The sequence below is a fragment of the Embiotoca jacksoni genome, unplaced genomic scaffold (assembly GCF_022577435.1).
Source record: "Embiotoca jacksoni isolate LCO1_2020_lvr unplaced genomic scaffold, fEmbJac1.0.p SCAF_13, whole genome shotgun sequence".
Taxonomy (NCBI): Eukaryota; Metazoa; Chordata; class Actinopteri; family Embiotocidae; genus Embiotoca; species Embiotoca jacksoni.
In genome coordinates, this window is record NW_027185263.1 from 8,771,035 (window position 1) to 8,788,416 (window position 17,382).

Sequence of the window (17,382 nt, forward strand, 5' to 3'; positions counted from 1 at the left end):
TGATTTCCTCACTGATGGGTAATCAGTGTGTCTATGTGTTTGACATGTTACAGGGTGATCTGCAAGCTCCTGGCTTCTAAGAGTGAGAGCATCCGGGTCCAGGCCCTCAAAGTCCTGGGCTACTTCCTGAAGCACCTTGGCCACAAGTCAGTATCTCTCTCTGTGCTTTCCTGGTATATATTTCTTTGTATGGTAGTCAGCAGTGAATCACTTAAATGAGGGGGCTCTTAAAATGTTCCTGGAATGGCAAATCTGTTTTTCTGTCACGACTAAAACACAGCTGCTGCATCATGGTAGGGAGAATGAGAGGCGTCACTTAGAGTGGTCAGAGGGAGGAAAAACAATGCAGTAAAAACTGTGCAGTTCGGTCTCCAGTGAGTCTAAGACGGGCTGTTTGTTTGTGTGCATGTGAAGATAATGTCCTCATCATCATGTCCAGGCGGAATAATCATTTAGACAGTGTGCACTGGCAGGGAGGTGGAACCTTGATGAGCAGCAGTGAATGCTGGGGGATTTTTTTTTCATCCCATGTGACACGCTGCACGACTGCTCTCTGCACGACACAAGAGCAGGCTGCCATGCTGCACCTGAGCCCTGACCCTTCAGTCCCCCACCGATTTAACATCTGCTCGAACCAAGCATCCTGTGGGCCTGCCTCCTTTAGTTTACATATCGCTTCAATACTTATGGAAATTTAATATTGATCAAGCACTTCAGTGTTACCTAAAACAGCACACAGTAAAGACAAACATTTGTACTTTTGAAAGACATCTCAAAATAATCTAGAATAATTCTTAAATTTATTGAACATAACCTAATTTCATGTGATTTACAGATAATCTGATGATTTATCAGCTTTAAAAACAGGATAAGAAATAATGTTCTGCTACAATCGTGTCTTCAGAGTCTTTGACATTTTACAGTGCTGTTAATCTCATAGATTAAAATAAAACAGATTTATATTTTATTGGGTTTCCGCACTGTAGTTTGAGAGTCAACTTAAAATTTGAGATTCCACGCTTAACTATATTGGATGCTACATTAATATTTGAGAAGACATCTGAGAAATTGGCAGCCTTTTCCACCTGGTGAGAGTTAATTGGTCATCTTGACAAATCAATTCCAATTTATTTCTATTAATATTACCTTTTTTTTTTTTTTACCCACATTTAATTGAAAGCTGAGTGAAACTGCCTTATAGGTATGTACATCTATTTGACTACGAATGAGCTGTTGTGGATGAGATTAAAGATATGGAAGAAATGGGATCTGAAAATACACTTCACTTAAAACAGTCAACATCAGCTTGGAGTCAGACTACAGCTGCTCATAAATGACAGATGGTTTATTTTAATTATATGACAATGTAAAGATTTAATACCTGTCATAACATCCGTCTTCTATAATGTCCTGCCAGGGTTCTTGTCTTCATATATTAGTGGGTAACAGATAAAAAAAAAAAAAACATCATTTGATAAATTCACTTGAGTTGTGATGCTATCTTTTAATAACAGATCAACGGTCATAGACACAATGCATTTATTTCTGCATGCAGCAGACCATCTTGTCCTCAGTTATATATATTATGAAATTTAGAGTAAATTTAAGAACTGCCCTTACAGAAAAAACACATGAATTTCATGTGTGCAAAGACTCATGTGCTCACATAACACATGTGAAACATGTATTTTGCCCACATTAAAATGTGGTTTTGGAACATTTTCATGTGTAAGGTTATGTAATGTCTGAAGCCAATGTAGATTACAACTTTTCCACATTTTGTCCACATGTTATCATATTTTGCAACGTGGTAAAAATGTGTCATACATGTGATCACTTGTGTCCCATGTGGGAACCTCGTGTGTTTTTTTTCTGTAAGGGTGACTAAACTGATTGAAAAACTAATTCAAACCACAATGATAGCAGCTATGAGAATAACACATCAGTGTTATTCTCACATCAGTGTTATTCTCATTAAATATCTGCATATGATTAAACACTGTTCAAACCTTTGTTAGGAATCTACCGACCTTCGAGCATTATTCATTTATTTCAAATTAGGAAATACTCAAAGTTAGTCAACCCTGATTTCTGAGCGTCTCAAGTTAAAAGCCTCTTAGAAACCCAGTGTTCACCCACTGGCAAGGTTAATAATAAAAGTTAATAATTCACAGCCATATGAATGTTGTTCCAGTGCCCCCTGTGATGTTGTTGTTCTGTTAATGCCTCTTGTTAATTTCTCTTGTTGGTGCTCCGTTCTTACCTTCTTTGGTCCCATCATAGCTGCAGGGCCACATGCCAATATCAGGCTGTCTTCCGGTCAGTGACAATAAATGTCAGGTTTGACTATCATTAAGCTGTTTTGAACGTGTAAGTGTGTGTTTGTTTCCCTGCAGGCGGAAGGTTGAGATCATGCACACACACAGTCTGTTCACACTGCTGGGGGAGAGGCTGATGATGCACACCAACACTGTTTCCATCACAACCTACAACACTCTGTATGAGGTAGGTCATTGTTGGCCAGCGGCTCGTTCACAAACTGCATTTCTGTAGCAATTTACATGAAGCAGTCTGTTTTGAGTTGAGTCTGAATTTAAGCGATTGTTGTTGCATGACGTCTGTAAATCTTCTTTCTGCAGATTCTGACAGAGCAGGTGTGTACTCAGGTGGTTCACAAACCCCACCCTGAGCCTGACTCCACCGTCAAGATCCAGAATCCCAGTAAGTACAAAATCTTGCATCTCTCTGCCTCTCCGTGTTCTTTGGGCTGCCAATAATGCAGTGCTTTTTTTAAGCGAGTAAACAAACAACAAAACTGGAATTAAGAAGCCAATGCTGCTTCCATCTCCCACTTATTGATTTGCCTCACACTCTCCTGTCCTTCACAATTGTCTCTTGTTTTCCTATTCCCTGATTTATTTATTTTTCCCTCCCACCCAGTGATTCTAAAAGTAGTGGCCACCCTGCTGAAGAACTCTTCTCCTAGCGCTGAGCTGATGGAAGTCAGGAGACTCTTTCTTTCTGACATGATAAAACTCTTCAGTAACAGCCGCGAAAACCGACGGTAAAAGCAAATGACTACACTTGCATTTATTCATCTATTGTTATATTTTTTTTCATGCTACGGCTTGATTCACATTTACTGTTTGTGTTGTGTACCAGCTGCTTGCTGCAGTGCTCTGTGTGGCAGGACTGGATGTTCTCCCTCGGCTACATCAACCCCAAGAGCCCAGAAGAGCAGAAAATAACTGAGATGGTGTACAACATCTTTAGGATTCTCCTCTACCACGCCATCAAATACGAATGGGGAGGATGGAGGGTCTGGGTTGATACCCTGTCCATTGCACACTCCAAGGTTAGAGCGGGATAGTCTTAATCAGATTATTAAGAAACAGCTGTTGACGTACTTTGCATTTGTAGATTCTGCTTGCTATTTGGTGAAAAATGAGCTTGTGTTAATGGTGACAATAATTTCTAACTAACCTAAAAGCTGAAGAAAAACATATTGAGTTGTACATATTGACTCATGCTAATTGTAATTCTTAATCCAATGACCTTCAAGGCCTAGAATAAATATAACTGATCGCCTCCCTTTTCACTGTTCAGTAATGGAAATTAAACTCACACCGTTTTTCTTAGCAGTTTCAAAGCAAGGGGACATTATGGATGATGTTTCCAAAAGTCCAGGGAGGCCAGTGTTCCAGTTTTATCTGTCCAGCATTTAGTATTGATGAGCTGGACTACCTGGGGGTTATTGATGTGGAGGTTAACTATTGTCAATGTTTGTGCTCTCATCGCATCACCAATTATTTGCCACCATCTGTCACAGGTGACCTATGAAGCCCACAAGGAGTACTTGGCCAAGATGTACGAAGAGTATCAGCGTCAGGAGGAGGAGAACATCAAGAAGGGAAAGAAAGGCTCCGTGTCCACCATCTCCGGCCTCTCCGCTACACCCGTCCCTGTCGTCAACGGCAACCTAGAAATTGATGACAACTCCCAGACACAGACACCCGAGAGTGAGGCCGAGTACAGCGAGGGGGCCGGCGGGGACTCGCGCAATCTCCTCGCAGAAGGAGCCGTGAAGAGACCGAATGGAGAAGCCCTGACACCCGGGGAGCAGAGCGCCGGTCCAGGAGTGAGGGTGGAGGTCCACGACCTTCTGGTAGATATTAAAGCAGAGAAAGTAGAGGCCACAGAGGTGAAGCTGGATGACCTGGACCTCTCTCCTGAAGGCCTTGGTGGAAGTGTAGGTGGAGGAGGTGGGGGAGGAATGGAAAATGGACCTCTGGTAGAGGTGGACTCTCTCCTGGACAGTGCTTACTGCACAGTGGTTCAGAACCTCAATGGGAATCTGGTGCCTAAAGATGACACGCCGGGGTCAAGCCTGGGGCTCTCAGGAGTCAACCTGGAGGATGATGGAAACATGGGTCCGCTCATCACATTGGCTGATGAGAAAGACAGTGTCCCGAGCAACAATGGATTTCTCTTCAGCAAGGTAGGATGTTATATAAAGATTATTGTCACTGATTAATTAAAATGTTATCTGTGGTCCCACATCTTCCCCTCCCCACTGAGAATTTAATTTCACCACTCAGTTGCCATTATATCTCTGCTACTTTGTTCCTTCCAAATCTTTCTACTTACCAAATGAAAAGAAGTTGTTGCTGCAGACTTTTCCTGATGTCTTAATGTTGTTCAATTTTTCATCTCTCTATTCATCTCTCCCAGGTTGATGAAAAGCTGCTTCCAGCTCTGGCAGCAACAGACCCCCTTGTACTGCCCAGTCCAGACCAGCCCAATCCATCCGGCTCGGTCCCCGCTCACTCCACCACCAGTGCCAGTGATGACCTCAGCCTGCTTGCCCACATGACTAGCTGTGGCTCTGATTTAACACAGACCCAAAGCCACACTTCTGGGGAACTTCCAGAGGACGGGCCCTTCAAGATCCAGAGCCCTCTTGCTGACATCAGTTCAATTGCGGAGGCTGAGAGCCAATCCCAGATCCAAGGAGCATCGAGACCAGATTTCCCAGAGGGAGAGGGTACAACCGGGGCAGAGAGAGAGGCTGCGGGGCTTAAGACCGGGGGAGACACAGCCAGCACCACCTCTGATACAGAGAGGTCAGACGATGGGAAAGACAAGGACACAAAGAAGATCCAAACTACTGCAACAACTCAGGTGTGTTTATATGTGTCTGTACCATCTATATTTATTGTTCAGTTGTTGACAAAGAGGGAGCCCCTCCCATGCTGTGCTCACATCAGTCTGTAAGTGAGTTGCTAGGTCACTAATTGCACTTGCACCTGTTTACTGTGGGGATGCAGGGTTTTGATAAGGAATCATTTATAGCCATCAAAATAAAAATAGAAAAAAGTCTATAATAACCCTCATAATCACTGCAAACATTCCACAAATATTGTTTTGAGATTATTCCTGTTGTCTTTCAGTTAAACAGTGATAAATCCTGGATAGCAAAGTGCAGCTGTACTTTCTCATTGTTTTGAAATCGACAGGTGGAACTTAAATAAAATCACATCGCAGAAGAAAGTGCTTTTTCACCTTCCCCACTGAGATTTATCCTTTCAGCCACCAGTCAGCCACCTGCTGCTTTAACCTGCCTTAGTGTAATTGACAGTTTGTGTTGTGATTAGCATGAAAAGCTCTGCTATGACCAGTTCTTCTGGGCCAAAAAGCTGAGTGACCACCCACACATAAGCTACGTTTCTCTAACCGCTCGGTAAAAGCAGAATAAGAAGTCTCCTGGGGTTTTTCTGTGGTTTTGATTTTATCGAGTGAAATTACATTTCATAACTGTCTGTATGCCAAGTTTTATGTATTAGACCACTAAGAGATGCTCTGCTGGCTGACCGATCTGCTGTCCCCACCATTACAGGCCCTCCACGGTCGTACTGCGGCCCAGCTGGAGCGGGACCTGCGTGTCGATCTGGGTTTTAGAGGCATGCCCATGACAGAAGAGCAGCGGCGTCAGTTCAGCCCCGGCCCGCGCACAACCATGTTCCGCATCCCAGAATTCAAGTGGTCGCCAATGCACCAGAGGTTGCTCACTGACCTGCTCTTCGCCCTGGAGACAGACGTGCATGTGTGGAGGAGGTGAGTTAGGCTGTATGAGGTGTTTGCCTCTTGGTAATCAGAATAAAATTAGTTCAGCATTTACGTCTTGTTTTCAATGTATTGATGATGCCTGTATCGAACATTAGATGAGACTGAAGATATTAAAAAAAAAGGGAAGGGATTCAATTATATGCCTCTTATTTTTCCATTTCAGCCACTCCACCAAGTCAGTGATGGATTTTGTGAACAGCAATGAGAACATCATCTTTGTCCACAACACGATCCACCTCATTTCTCAGATGGTGGACAACATCATCATCGCCTGTGGAGGCATTTTACCTCTCCTGTCTGCTGCCACCTCCCCTTCTGTAAGTGGCTCTACTCCACCCCTCGGTGGTAGGAGGGAAAACTGCAGGTCAACAGCTCTTACAGGCCTTTAACTCGGGTGTTAACGCCAAAGGCAGACTTTGAAGAGCCTGCTAAACATAATTTCCTCCATGCTCAGAGCATCATTGGTCTTTCATGATTCATATGGTTCAAGAATTTGTTGTGTCTGTTACATTTTGTTGCTTTTTTTAACCTATGAAATCATGGTAGATCAAAAATAACTTCATAAAGTTGAATTTTGTACTTACAAAAAGTTCTGCCAAAGAAAAATAATTTGTAAACTAATTAAACAGTCAAAGAAATTCCTCTCATCGGTATTTCCAAATATTGAGCTGTCAATTTTACACTTCTTAAACCTTTTTTTAAACTTTGTTCTAATCCTTTTAATTAACAATATAATTTGACGGTTTGATAATCTATTCATTTGAATCATTTTTACATTTTAATCTTTCTTTTCCTCTCTGTGTTACATGTACTTTGTGTATTTTCTTGTCTTTTTTTGTCTCTGTTTTTGTCTGTGTTGCATGTGCAGAGTTCTAAGAGTAGTGCCAACACTGTAAGTTCCGTTTTTTTTCCTCTCTTTCTATTCTACTAATACTTAGTTCTGGTTTATTTGCCATTGTGACTTACACTAACCCCTTGCCTGTCTGACATCCATAGTGTTTCTATTTGTTGTGCTCCTTTGCTGCTTATCGATACTCCACCTTATACTGTTTATATCTATATATCTTCCTCATTGTATCTAGCTCATAAACATGAAATATTCTAACCCTGTTGGAATATTATATGAATAAAGTGGATAGAATAACCTAAGAGGCTTGAAGGTGGGTTGATAATAAAGAGAAACTGGAGTGAGAAGATTATTTAGAGGTGATAATAGATACATTATTGAGTCTATGTTATGAGAGAAAGAGAGAGCATGAGAGTTTTCCACAAGTCCTTGGGGGTTGCATCTGCTAAGCCTGTCCCATTTGTATCAACACTAAAGAAGGCAGGAGGAGACGGACCCCAGAGGGGGTCAAAGGGAGAGGAGGTGACCCCTGTTCCTGGGGGAGGAGGCGCAGGGGGAGAGGTGCGTAAAGAGCCTGAGACTCTCATCATCACCAGAAGAGCTAAGAGCACCAACCCAAGCCCTTCTGTCCTCACCTTGTGTGTCTGTTATTCCCCAAATGTCTGTGCTCACTTGCTCTGATGAACCTCCAGATGCTTGCACTTTGTCGGCTCTCCACAGCCCTGCACACCCTGCTTACTGAAGCAGAGACACAGCAAACCACACACTTGGTTTTAACCCCTGCAATGCTGCCTTCAGATTTATTTTCAATGTCGATATACTGCGAATTTAGTATTTAAAAAGGACTCGGTTTAATTGTCTAATTATATATTCAAGGCGAGCTTTACCTATCTCTCCACCTCCACTGTTACTGCTAACAGGCCACACTGCTACTGTCACTATCCCACTGTTACCATCACCTGTGTGTCATCAGGCTGTACTTCCTGTGTGTTGCGTAGAGCACCTCATGTTGCCAGATTTCATCATATAAGTACGTTTTTCACTGAACCGGCATGATACTCAAGTTTGGTTTCCCTGTGTGTTGGTACAACCAGCTGTGACTGCTGCAGTCACGAAAGGTCTGGCTGCATACATTTTCTAAATGCTACTTCTGTTGTTTAAAAAAAGAGACTACCACAGGATTTCAGCACCTTTCCAAAACCACTGAGAGAGCATCTAATTCAGTGTGTGTGCCTGCTAGTTTTTCACTGAATAACTTGCAAGCATATGTTTTTGTTTTCTCCTTTCCCTAGACGGAGTTGGAGAACATTGAGGCGACACAGGGCATGTCTTCAGAGACAGCGGTTACTTTCCTGTCCCGTCTCATGGCCATGGTTGACGTTCTGGTGTTTGCCAGCTCCCTCAACTTCAGTGAGATTGAAGCAGAGAAGAACATGTCATCAGGAGGGCTGATGAGGCAATGCCTCCGCCTGGGTGTGTGCCAGTTTAATGTATTCAATATTGACCGAAATGTTTAAAACGACTGACTCAAAGTGTTGTGGCCTTGTTGAGTAGGGCCTGTTGCATTTCCCAGACGTGAAACGTTTAAATTTTTTGTCAAACATTGCAAAACCCAAATATGTTAATATTATTATGATATACCATAAATCTAAAAAAAAAAAAAATGAAAATGAAAATATTAATTACATTTTACAAGCTAGGAACAAGGAATTCTCAATTGTTGTTTAATAATTTAATTTAAAAATTGTTTTTTTAAATCTGTCAATTCGCCAATCAATTAATGAAGCATTTGATTCAAAGTTGCTGTTGAATTGTCCCAATCGAAACTAGGTGGTGAAGACAGCCCGAAATGGGTGTGCACTGCAAAAGATTATCTTGTTTCCTGAGTCGAACTATTGAATTTCGAAGCGACAAGAAGCTGCAACGATTCAGACGTGGTTTTTTGGTTGTTGTTTTTTTAACAGAAAAGCCATTAAATGTAAAATCCCCAAGCCACAATATAATACTTACTTATTTCCTTTCTACCTCCATGTGTCCATCAGTTTGCTGTGTGGCAGTGAGGAACTGCCTCGAGTGCAGGCAGAGACAGAGAGATCGCAGCTGCAAGTCCTCCTTAACCAGCAGCAAGTCACAGGACAGCCTCCACAGTGCCTCCACTGCCAGCAAGGTACCAGACACAAACACACACAGAAATCCAAATACACATCCAGCAACTCTTAAAAATCTGACACAGAAGTATGCCTCACTATATATCTTCCATATTTAGCAGGATCCAGACAGACTCCTGCAGGATGTAGACATTAATCGTCTTCGAGCTGTGGTTTTCAGAGATGTGGTAAGTGTGTTTGTATTTTACAGTGTACAGAGTATTTGTCAGGTTATAAATATAAGGGAAAAATATACCTGAGTTTTTCCTTACTGAATCATTTTATGTCCATGTGTTTTTGCTGTAGGATGACAGTAAGCAGGCTCAGTTTCTGGCGCTGGCAGTCGTTTACTTTATCTCAGTTCTCATGGTGTCTAAGTACCGGGACATTTTGGAACCCCAGCGAGAGATTGGCAGGTCTACCAGCCTATCAGGGAGAAGCATCCGCCACGAGATTAACTCCCCAACCAGTACAGGTGACTATCGTTTTTCTTCTGCTGCAATATCCTCAATATTAGAGGGTGATTTTGGATGAGCCAGTGGTGACTCATCATTGTAATGCTGCTGTAGTGAATAAGACTTCAAGCTGACAACAATGCCTTTGTGAGACCAAAAGAAGAAGAAAGAAGGATATTACTTGGCAGAGAAATAAACAGTCAGAAGCCAGATTAAATAGCAAAGAATTAAACGTTAAAAACAGACAATATGTTGTGGAATTTCTTAATGCATTTCACATAAAGAAATACTAATAATTTAATTCCATCATTGTGTATCCTAAAAAAAAATCATATTGCGTCCTTTATTTCTTCCACAATGGTGCAGAGCACCCTTCCACAGCCTTCTCTGATCGTGACAAACAGACCCCCACCCCAGTGGATGACTCTCCCCGGGCAGGCCTCCCCCACACAGACTCAGGCATCGGAGAAGAGGGCCACGTGGCCGGATCGCTGAACGGCTCGGAGATGGGTCTGGGCCTCGGTCTCGGCCTGGTGGGGAGAGAGACAGACAGAGACCGAGACAGAGACATCGGAGGAGGGGGAGGGGGTATGGGAGGAGGCACAGATCTGTTGTGCAGTCTGTCGTCTGATGTCAGGAGGTCACAGGAGAGCCTGCTGGATTCTCCCCACAACCCTAGCTGCAACCCCAACTCCAGCCAAGCCCCGCCTTCGTCCATCTCAAGCATCAGTCAAACAAACAAAGGCATCAACGTCAAGGTGGGTCTGTGATGCCCTCGGTCAGGCCTGGCTGCTTAGATATGTCTAAATTTTAAGCTGAGAAAAACAGTAGTCAACACCTTTAAATCTCCCCAGTGACTGCTTGTGATTATTTTTTGCATCTGAAAAGCAATATGTTTTCATATGTACAATTTTGTACTCTCAGAAAAGCAAAATGTGGTTCTGTGTGGTCAGGAAATGCATTTGCATTCAGCCAATGCGGTTGAGGTTTGGATTAACAAGCTACTTTTAGCTGTGTAATTTTGGTCAGATCACCCGAGTTGGATTTTAATGGCAGGTCCGAACATGGCTAAGATGTCACCTTGTATGTTCCTTCCACTTCGGTTAAGTTTGGTTAGTCATCATAAAAACATGCACACTTTTCTTACTCATACACATACATAGTTTAGCGCTTGTGGTTTTTTTTTTTTTCTCTGTGTTGGATTTCGCCAGAGGAAATAATAATGTTTTGCAGTGTAATAAATATAAACGCCCACATTGAAAACATAATGCACAACGTCGTGATGCTCCTCGCTGCGTCGGCAGCTTGTCTCTCACACTGCTGTCTCTCTGAAACGCAGGAGATCCTGAAGAGCTTGGTGGCGGCTCCCCTTGACGGCGCGGACTTGGGGCAGGAGTCCGGGCCTACGCCCTACCACCCAGACCCCGCTCTGAAGACACACCCCATGCTGCCCATGCAGTTCCACTCTTTCGACAGGTCAGTCCCAGTTACTGTTTGACCTGCAGGGGGCATAAAAACTGGCAGAGATATCGGAGTCAGTGCAGCCTGACGCATCCATCAGTGAATCAATTTTTGCAGCCAATGCTGATACAGACACGTATAGTACAGTGCTATTTCTCAAACTGGAGTACATCACATTTAGAAAAAACAGTGGGTGCAGAATCAATTGATCAATTGTCTGGAATTTAAAAAAGTAAGTCTCACTTTTGAACAAAGCCTTTTGGATGGTATAATTAACAAATATACATATTATGCATTACTCAGCAGCAGTCACATTGATTTGTTTGTTCCATTGATACCCTGATAATGCACAATTAAGAAAAGCATAATAATATAGATTTAGCTGAATGATTCATTTGTAGATTTCTACATTTACTGTACACCACAATTTGTTTGCTAATTCAATATAAAAACAAAACAACAATTATTTATTTTTCTTAGTAGTAATACAATGATACTAGAGATTCATTTTCTTCTCTTTTTGTCTTTGATCTTGGGCAAAAATCCTACATTGAGATTAAGATAATGTTGCTAAAAGATGAAGTTGTTAGACATTGAATGAACATGAACAACGTCTGCAAACAGCTTTAAATTCTTCTCCAAACTGTTACCACATAGACTTTCCACTGAGTGATGACCTGCCTATATCTCCCGTGCATCACTTAGTCTCCTTGATCCAGCTCCGTCGCAGTCCTTGAGAGCTAAGTTATTGATTGAAGACAGCGTGCATAATAGATCATGGATGGCTCCATATCTATCTCCAAGATGTCCTCTCCATGTATCAAGCCTGTCTCCTCAGGTCAGGCAGGCTAAGACATCTAATCCTTCAGCATACATAAATCACAAATACACAGTCACTAACAAACAATATTTTAGGCGTGGTTCTAAGATAAACAGTCAGAGCTGTATCACCTGTACATTTGAAAATTAAGTGCTCACTATTCCACAATGTTAAACAAGCTTGTAATGTTGATATTTCAGGAAATATATCAGTTTCTATGTGCCACACTGAAAAATAGATTGAATTAGAAATCGGTTTATTTTGATGGCTTTCTATTGTAACACAGAAACTTTAGAGAATGATATCCTGTTGAGACTTTACACCAAGTAAAAACGGCACTCTCCAATAAGCAATTTTATAATTTCTGTAATATATATATATATATGTATATACTGTATATATATATTTTTTTTATACGTAATGCATATCCTTGTCGCTGCCTGATTTTCTCAACTGTCAAGTTTTAAAAACAGCAAAGATCCATTTGGGATGATCTTTGGCATCGTAAAAAAAATCCTAGTGTATATTAGATAGATTAGTAAAAAAAAATTGTGATGACACATCTTCGTGGTAAAAAATTTAAAAAAAAGAATTCTCAAACAAAGGCCAAATTAATTGATTAACTTACTTCAGAAGGTCAAACAACTTGTTAATACTTTGTTTCTCTAGATATTTTTATAGCGGCCTTAGCCAGCAGTAAACGTGCTTGCACACCCACCCACCCACACTCACTGAAGTCGACTGTGCGGTCATGATCATAGAAGTTGACACACAGTGCAGGCAGGGACAAACACAAGGAGCCATGATGTCACAGCGGAGGCGATAAAGAATAAATAAAGAACCTAGTGTGTTTAGATTTATTTAATGTCTTTGGGTCTCATCTCTTACAGGAGTGTTGTGGTTCCAGTCAAAAAGCCGCCACCCGGCAGCCTGTCAGTCAACACGGTGGGCACGCCCACCACTGGTGGATCCGCTACTGCCGGCAGCACACCCAACATTTTTGCTGCTGCGACGGCAACTCCCAAGAGCATGATCAACACTACAGGTGGGAGATAACACATAGATATTCTTCTTCACAGCCACATCTTTTTCATGCTATTTATTTAATTCCTAAATGTATATCTTTGGGTATTTTTACTCCTGTAAATTTGTGCACTGCATCTATTCTGTGTGCAATTAAGGAGATGCAGCAGACAGACACCTACAATGTGACAAAGGTGTACGTGTGAAAGGCTTTCAGCAATTTAGAGGCTGCTCCATCAAGCAGGACTGAATTTCTTTCCTTGTTATAAAACTCTTTGATGCTTTACTCTGCTGTCCTTTGACAGCCAGAACAAACTAGAATATAAATGAACTGAACCATCAGATTCTAACTAGGCAGAGAGAGCACACTTGCTGTGCTCTCTGAATTTGCAGAGACCACAGCGACTGTAAGATATCTTAGCCATGAAGTTAATTTGGTGAACTCTCCTATACTGGACACAGTACAGTGTCATGGCTCATATTTAATTTTCCATGCAGGGGGGAAAAAAAGAAAGAGAAAAACATATATGAGATATTCTTTGATCCAGATTATGAATTTAAAAATAAGCAACTTGGGATAACAACACGACAATTGATTACATATCAGCTGACATGCAGATCAGTGTTTTTTCTACGTAGCAGTGTGCTCGGCAGAGCCGCTGTAGCAGCCTGGATTTGTATTCAAAGCTTTGTCAGCCTGTCAGACATATTTAACTGTATCATACATGCATAATGGAAAAGGAAGAGATTTGTTCCCTGGATTGGATTCTGTATATTGATTGCAGAGCTATTTTCACAAACGGGGGCCATTACCAGAAGACACGCAACAGCCAGTCCAGTGAAATGCAATCCAAATTGAATTCGGTTGCAACTGATCAGCGACATTAATACATTTCCTGGATTATTATCCTGCATTGTCATTTTTGATTCATGTGACTGTAATGCTTGTCTTATTCTTCATCGCTCTCCGTCCCGTCTTTCTGCTCTGTCCAGGTGCCACAGACTCTGCCTCCTCATCCTCCTCCTCATCTTCATCATTTGTCAACGGTGCAACCAGTAAGAATTTGCCAGCGGTGCAGACAGTGGCCCCCATGCCAGAAGACACCATGGAGAATATGAGGTCAGAGCTCTCATCATCATAAACCTCTTAATCGCTTCAACCATTCAGTTTTTCTCCCACTCTTTATTTTTTTTTTCTCCTTTTGGCTTTTGTTTTCATGTTGATTTGTCTGTTTTCTTGGGTGCCTGTCCTTTCCCACTTCATTCCTGTCCCTTCATCCTTCCCGAAGAATTTTCACCAACAGCTCACTGCCACAGACATTTCTCACACCTACAGACTTTTTAAGGCTTACATATCAAAACCCTGATATTAGCCACTGTAATTGTTTAAAAATGTCAGGAGCAATCGACCACACAACCACAAATGACGAGGATTAGATTGTTAATGTGACAGTTGTGCTGGGTGGCAAAAGACTAGAGATTAAAAGACTCGGATATGCCAGCTCCAGATTGAGTTAACAACTCTAAAAGATAATGGTTCCATTATTGTTGTTTAAAGGTGGTATAACCTAATATAAATAGTCCTCTAGCTACATGTATTCTATGTTGTCATGCACACACATACTGTTCCACTGACACATTTCACCCAGTCTACACTATTGTGCTCTTCATCACTTACATGGCAACTGTGTTTTAATGTCACAATTTACAGCAAACTGTAGCGTATGTAAACCTATTACCACGTATTATTCCAGCTTGATAATTTGTTAAGTTTAACCGTCTTAACATGTAAATGAAATTGTCATTAACAAAAATCTGTGTTTTATTTGTGTTTTCATACTGTGCAGGTGTCACTAATTCAACATAAGGTGATCTGCAATATGAAGATTTAACTAATTAGGAAATAGCATTACAAGAAGGAATTATATATAATTCCGTTGAAGATAATTTGTACTGTAATATTTCTGTCAATGTACTCTCTTTAGACGTGTTAGCAGATACGTGTTTTACTAAAAGTGCACACACATGCGCGCGGTTGAGTGCGTTCGTGTGTATGTGTTCCTTAATCGGTGTGTGTGTCTGTACGTGTGTTTTTGTATGTGTGTGTGCGCGCCTGTGTGTGTGTGTGTGTGCGTGTGTGTGTGTGTGTGTGTGTGTGTGTGTGTGTGTGTGTGTGTGTGTGTGTGTGTGTGTGTGTGTGTGTGTGTGTGGTTTGTATTGCAGTTCCTATTGTGAGGTGGCGCAGTGTGCGCTGCGCAGCGGTCAGACGCCCCCTGAGCTCAAGTCTTTTAGCTCTCTGGCAGGCTTCCAGGCAGCCCCCCGAGATGCAGGACAGTGTTTTAGGCAAGGAGATACTCGTCCTGTCCCCATGCCCCCTCCCTCTGCCCCACCTCCACCACACACCCTCTGCTACGCCCAACCACTAATAAATGTTCCCAGAATGCCATGCACGAAAGGACAGATATCTTTGCTTCGGCAAGATCACTTTTGTTTTAGGCTAGCAGCTCATATTTGTTTACAGCAGTGCGGGTAATGTCTGTCCCTTCTGGCATGGTCGTCCTCTCACACTAACCCCAAACTCCTGATCAGACCTGAGTCTTGTTTTAACCTCCATTGCAGCTTTGGCAAATGTCACTCATCTGTTACTCTGAGCCGGTTAAAACAAAACTAAAACTAGTGAGCACTAGTGACTCATTTCTGTTTTCAGAAATCACGTGCTTAAGGCCCAAAGTATGAACCTCATTGCCGTCATGGCTCCATATTTTAGTCTGCTTTGCTGTACTCTTCCTGCCTTACTCGCTCCATTTCTTAGCTGAATGTAGAATGGAAAAGTGATCTACACACATAAAGGCACTTTAAAATATATAGCACTTACATGAAAAATCAATATATACAGTATTTTGAGTACAGTTTAACAAAGGGCAGCTTTTTTCAGGTGTAATTTTTATCGCAGCTTCACTCATCCCACAACGCTAAGATGATTAGCTCGATAATTAGCCTTTAAACTGTAGCATCATCAAGCTTTTCTTACTAATACTAACCGACACATAGTGCTTCCATAAAAAAACATAACTACATATTTGATTCTTGATTCTTTTTTCGTCTTCTCTGTCCATTTCAGACCTTTTTCTATTTCTTTCACTTGCCTTTTCCCTTCTCCTGTGTTGTCCTGTGCTTTCCTCTGCTCCCTTCCTCTCACCTGTCTCTACTCACTTCTTCCATGCATGGTTTTCTTGCTCCCTTTCTCACCTACTGTATATCCCCAGAGTTTTGCCTCACATGCTCCTCTGTGTTCCCTTTTTTTTTTTTTTTTTTTTAAACCTTTGCTCCTATTCTCTTCATCTTTTTCTCGCTTATTTGCACCACAGTATCACCACCAAGCTGGAGCGTGCTTTGGAGAAGGTGGCCCCCCTGTTGAGGGAGATTTTTGTGGACTTCGCACCCTTTCTTTCTAGGACGCTGCTGGGTAGCCATGGGCAGGAACTGCTCATAGAAGGTACAGGTGCTGTACACGGCTCCTTTTTCTCTAACTGGCGTCTCTCTGTGGAGTCTACTCATTCACTGTCCCTCACCGCGATGTTTGCGTGCGAGAAAGACGGAGAGGAAAAAGAAAAGTGAGTGAGTGAGTGAGTGAGTGAGTGAGTGAGTGAGTGAGAGAGTGAGTGAGAGAGTGTGTGAAAGAGAGTGAGAGAGTGTGTGAAAGAGAGTGAGAGAGTGAGAGTCTGAGCTGGCTGCTTCACCCATTCGTCAAGCAGGTATGAAGTCAGTATTTTGCACTATTTACAATCAGCTAGTCAGACATGTCAATATTTTTAGATCAGATTATGATCACTTGTAGTATAACTTGTATTATAGGCTGTACTAAATGTGTTGCAGTCCTCCTTCTGCCCACCTGCTTCCTGGCGTCCTGTTTTTGTGATCCACTGTCTCAGTGTTGATCTCTCCCTCTCCTCAGCTCTGCTCCTTCCCTTCTCACCCGCCTCCTCCTCTTCTCTCCTTCCTCTTTTTTCTCTGCTGTTTGTTCCTGTCTTTTCTGTGGCATGCTTTTTATAAACTTGACGATGACGACTGTATACAATAGCAGAAACCGCTGACACCACAGTCTTCTTTGATGATATTTTTGTGTCTCGCAGTGGTGTGTGTGTGTGTGTGTGTGTGTGTGTGTGTGTGTGTGTGTGTGTGTGTGTGTGTGTGTGTGTGTGTGTGTGTGTGTGTGTGTGTTAGAGCGCAAGAAAGAGAGGCTTCTGACTGTGCTGTATGTCTCTGTGCTGCAGGTCTGGTGTGTATGAAGTCGAGCACGTCTGTGGTGGAGCTGGTAATGCTGCTCTGTTCTCAGGTTGGTAACCCCTCACCTCTCCTCTCTGTCACTCCATTTACCGTCCATTTTGTCAAGGCCCGAACAATGGTCTTCAATTTGTCACGTTTCGAACTACTTATGAACATTTCTTTGTTTCTTAGATCGCTTATGATTGGCAAAGTTTAATGCACACAGGAAGCTGTCGA

General features: G+C 42.2%; 1 protein-coding gene across 21 annotated transcripts in view; it reads left to right on the forward strand.

Moving 5' to 3' along the window:
• nbeaa (neurobeachin a) overlaps window positions 1–17,382 on the forward strand; it is a 90,957-nt gene that overhangs the window by 59,000 nt on the left and 14,575 nt on the right. For 4 of the 21 annotated variants that reach the window (XM_069146266.1, XM_069146250.1, XM_069146256.1 and 1 more), the window contains exons 17-38: window positions 54–146; window positions 2,397–2,505; window positions 2,640–2,721; window positions 2,941–3,064; window positions 3,163–3,355; window positions 3,830–4,498; window positions 4,732–5,181; window positions 5,897–6,114; window positions 6,290–6,443; window positions 6,995–7,018; window positions 7,451–7,534; window positions 8,266–8,446; window positions 9,016–9,140; window positions 9,240–9,308; window positions 9,427–9,595; window positions 9,942–10,333; window positions 10,915–11,051; window positions 12,747–12,901; window positions 13,873–13,999; window positions 15,103–15,222; window positions 16,248–16,381; window positions 17,154–17,215. In XM_069146266.1, the coding sequence (XP_069002367.1) occupies window positions 54–146; window positions 2,397–2,505; window positions 2,640–2,721; window positions 2,941–3,064; window positions 3,163–3,355; window positions 3,830–4,498; window positions 4,732–5,181; window positions 5,897–6,114; window positions 6,290–6,443; window positions 6,995–7,018; window positions 7,451–7,534; window positions 8,266–8,446; window positions 9,016–9,140; window positions 9,240–9,308; window positions 9,427–9,595; window positions 9,942–10,333; window positions 10,915–11,051; window positions 12,747–12,901; window positions 13,873–13,999; window positions 15,103–15,222; window positions 16,248–16,381; window positions 17,154–17,215 (3,871 nt within the window). The remainder of the gene's footprint in view (window positions 1–53; window positions 147–2,396; window positions 2,506–2,639; window positions 2,722–2,940; window positions 3,065–3,162; window positions 3,356–3,829; window positions 4,499–4,731; window positions 5,182–5,896; window positions 6,115–6,289; window positions 6,444–6,994; window positions 7,019–7,450; window positions 7,535–8,265; window positions 8,447–9,015; window positions 9,141–9,239; window positions 9,309–9,426; window positions 9,596–9,941; window positions 10,334–10,914; window positions 11,052–12,746; window positions 12,902–13,872; window positions 14,000–15,102; window positions 15,223–16,247; window positions 16,382–17,153; window positions 17,216–17,382) is intronic. The other 17 variants (XM_069146260.1, XM_069146262.1, XM_069146265.1 and 14 more) reach the window with 11 other exon arrangements.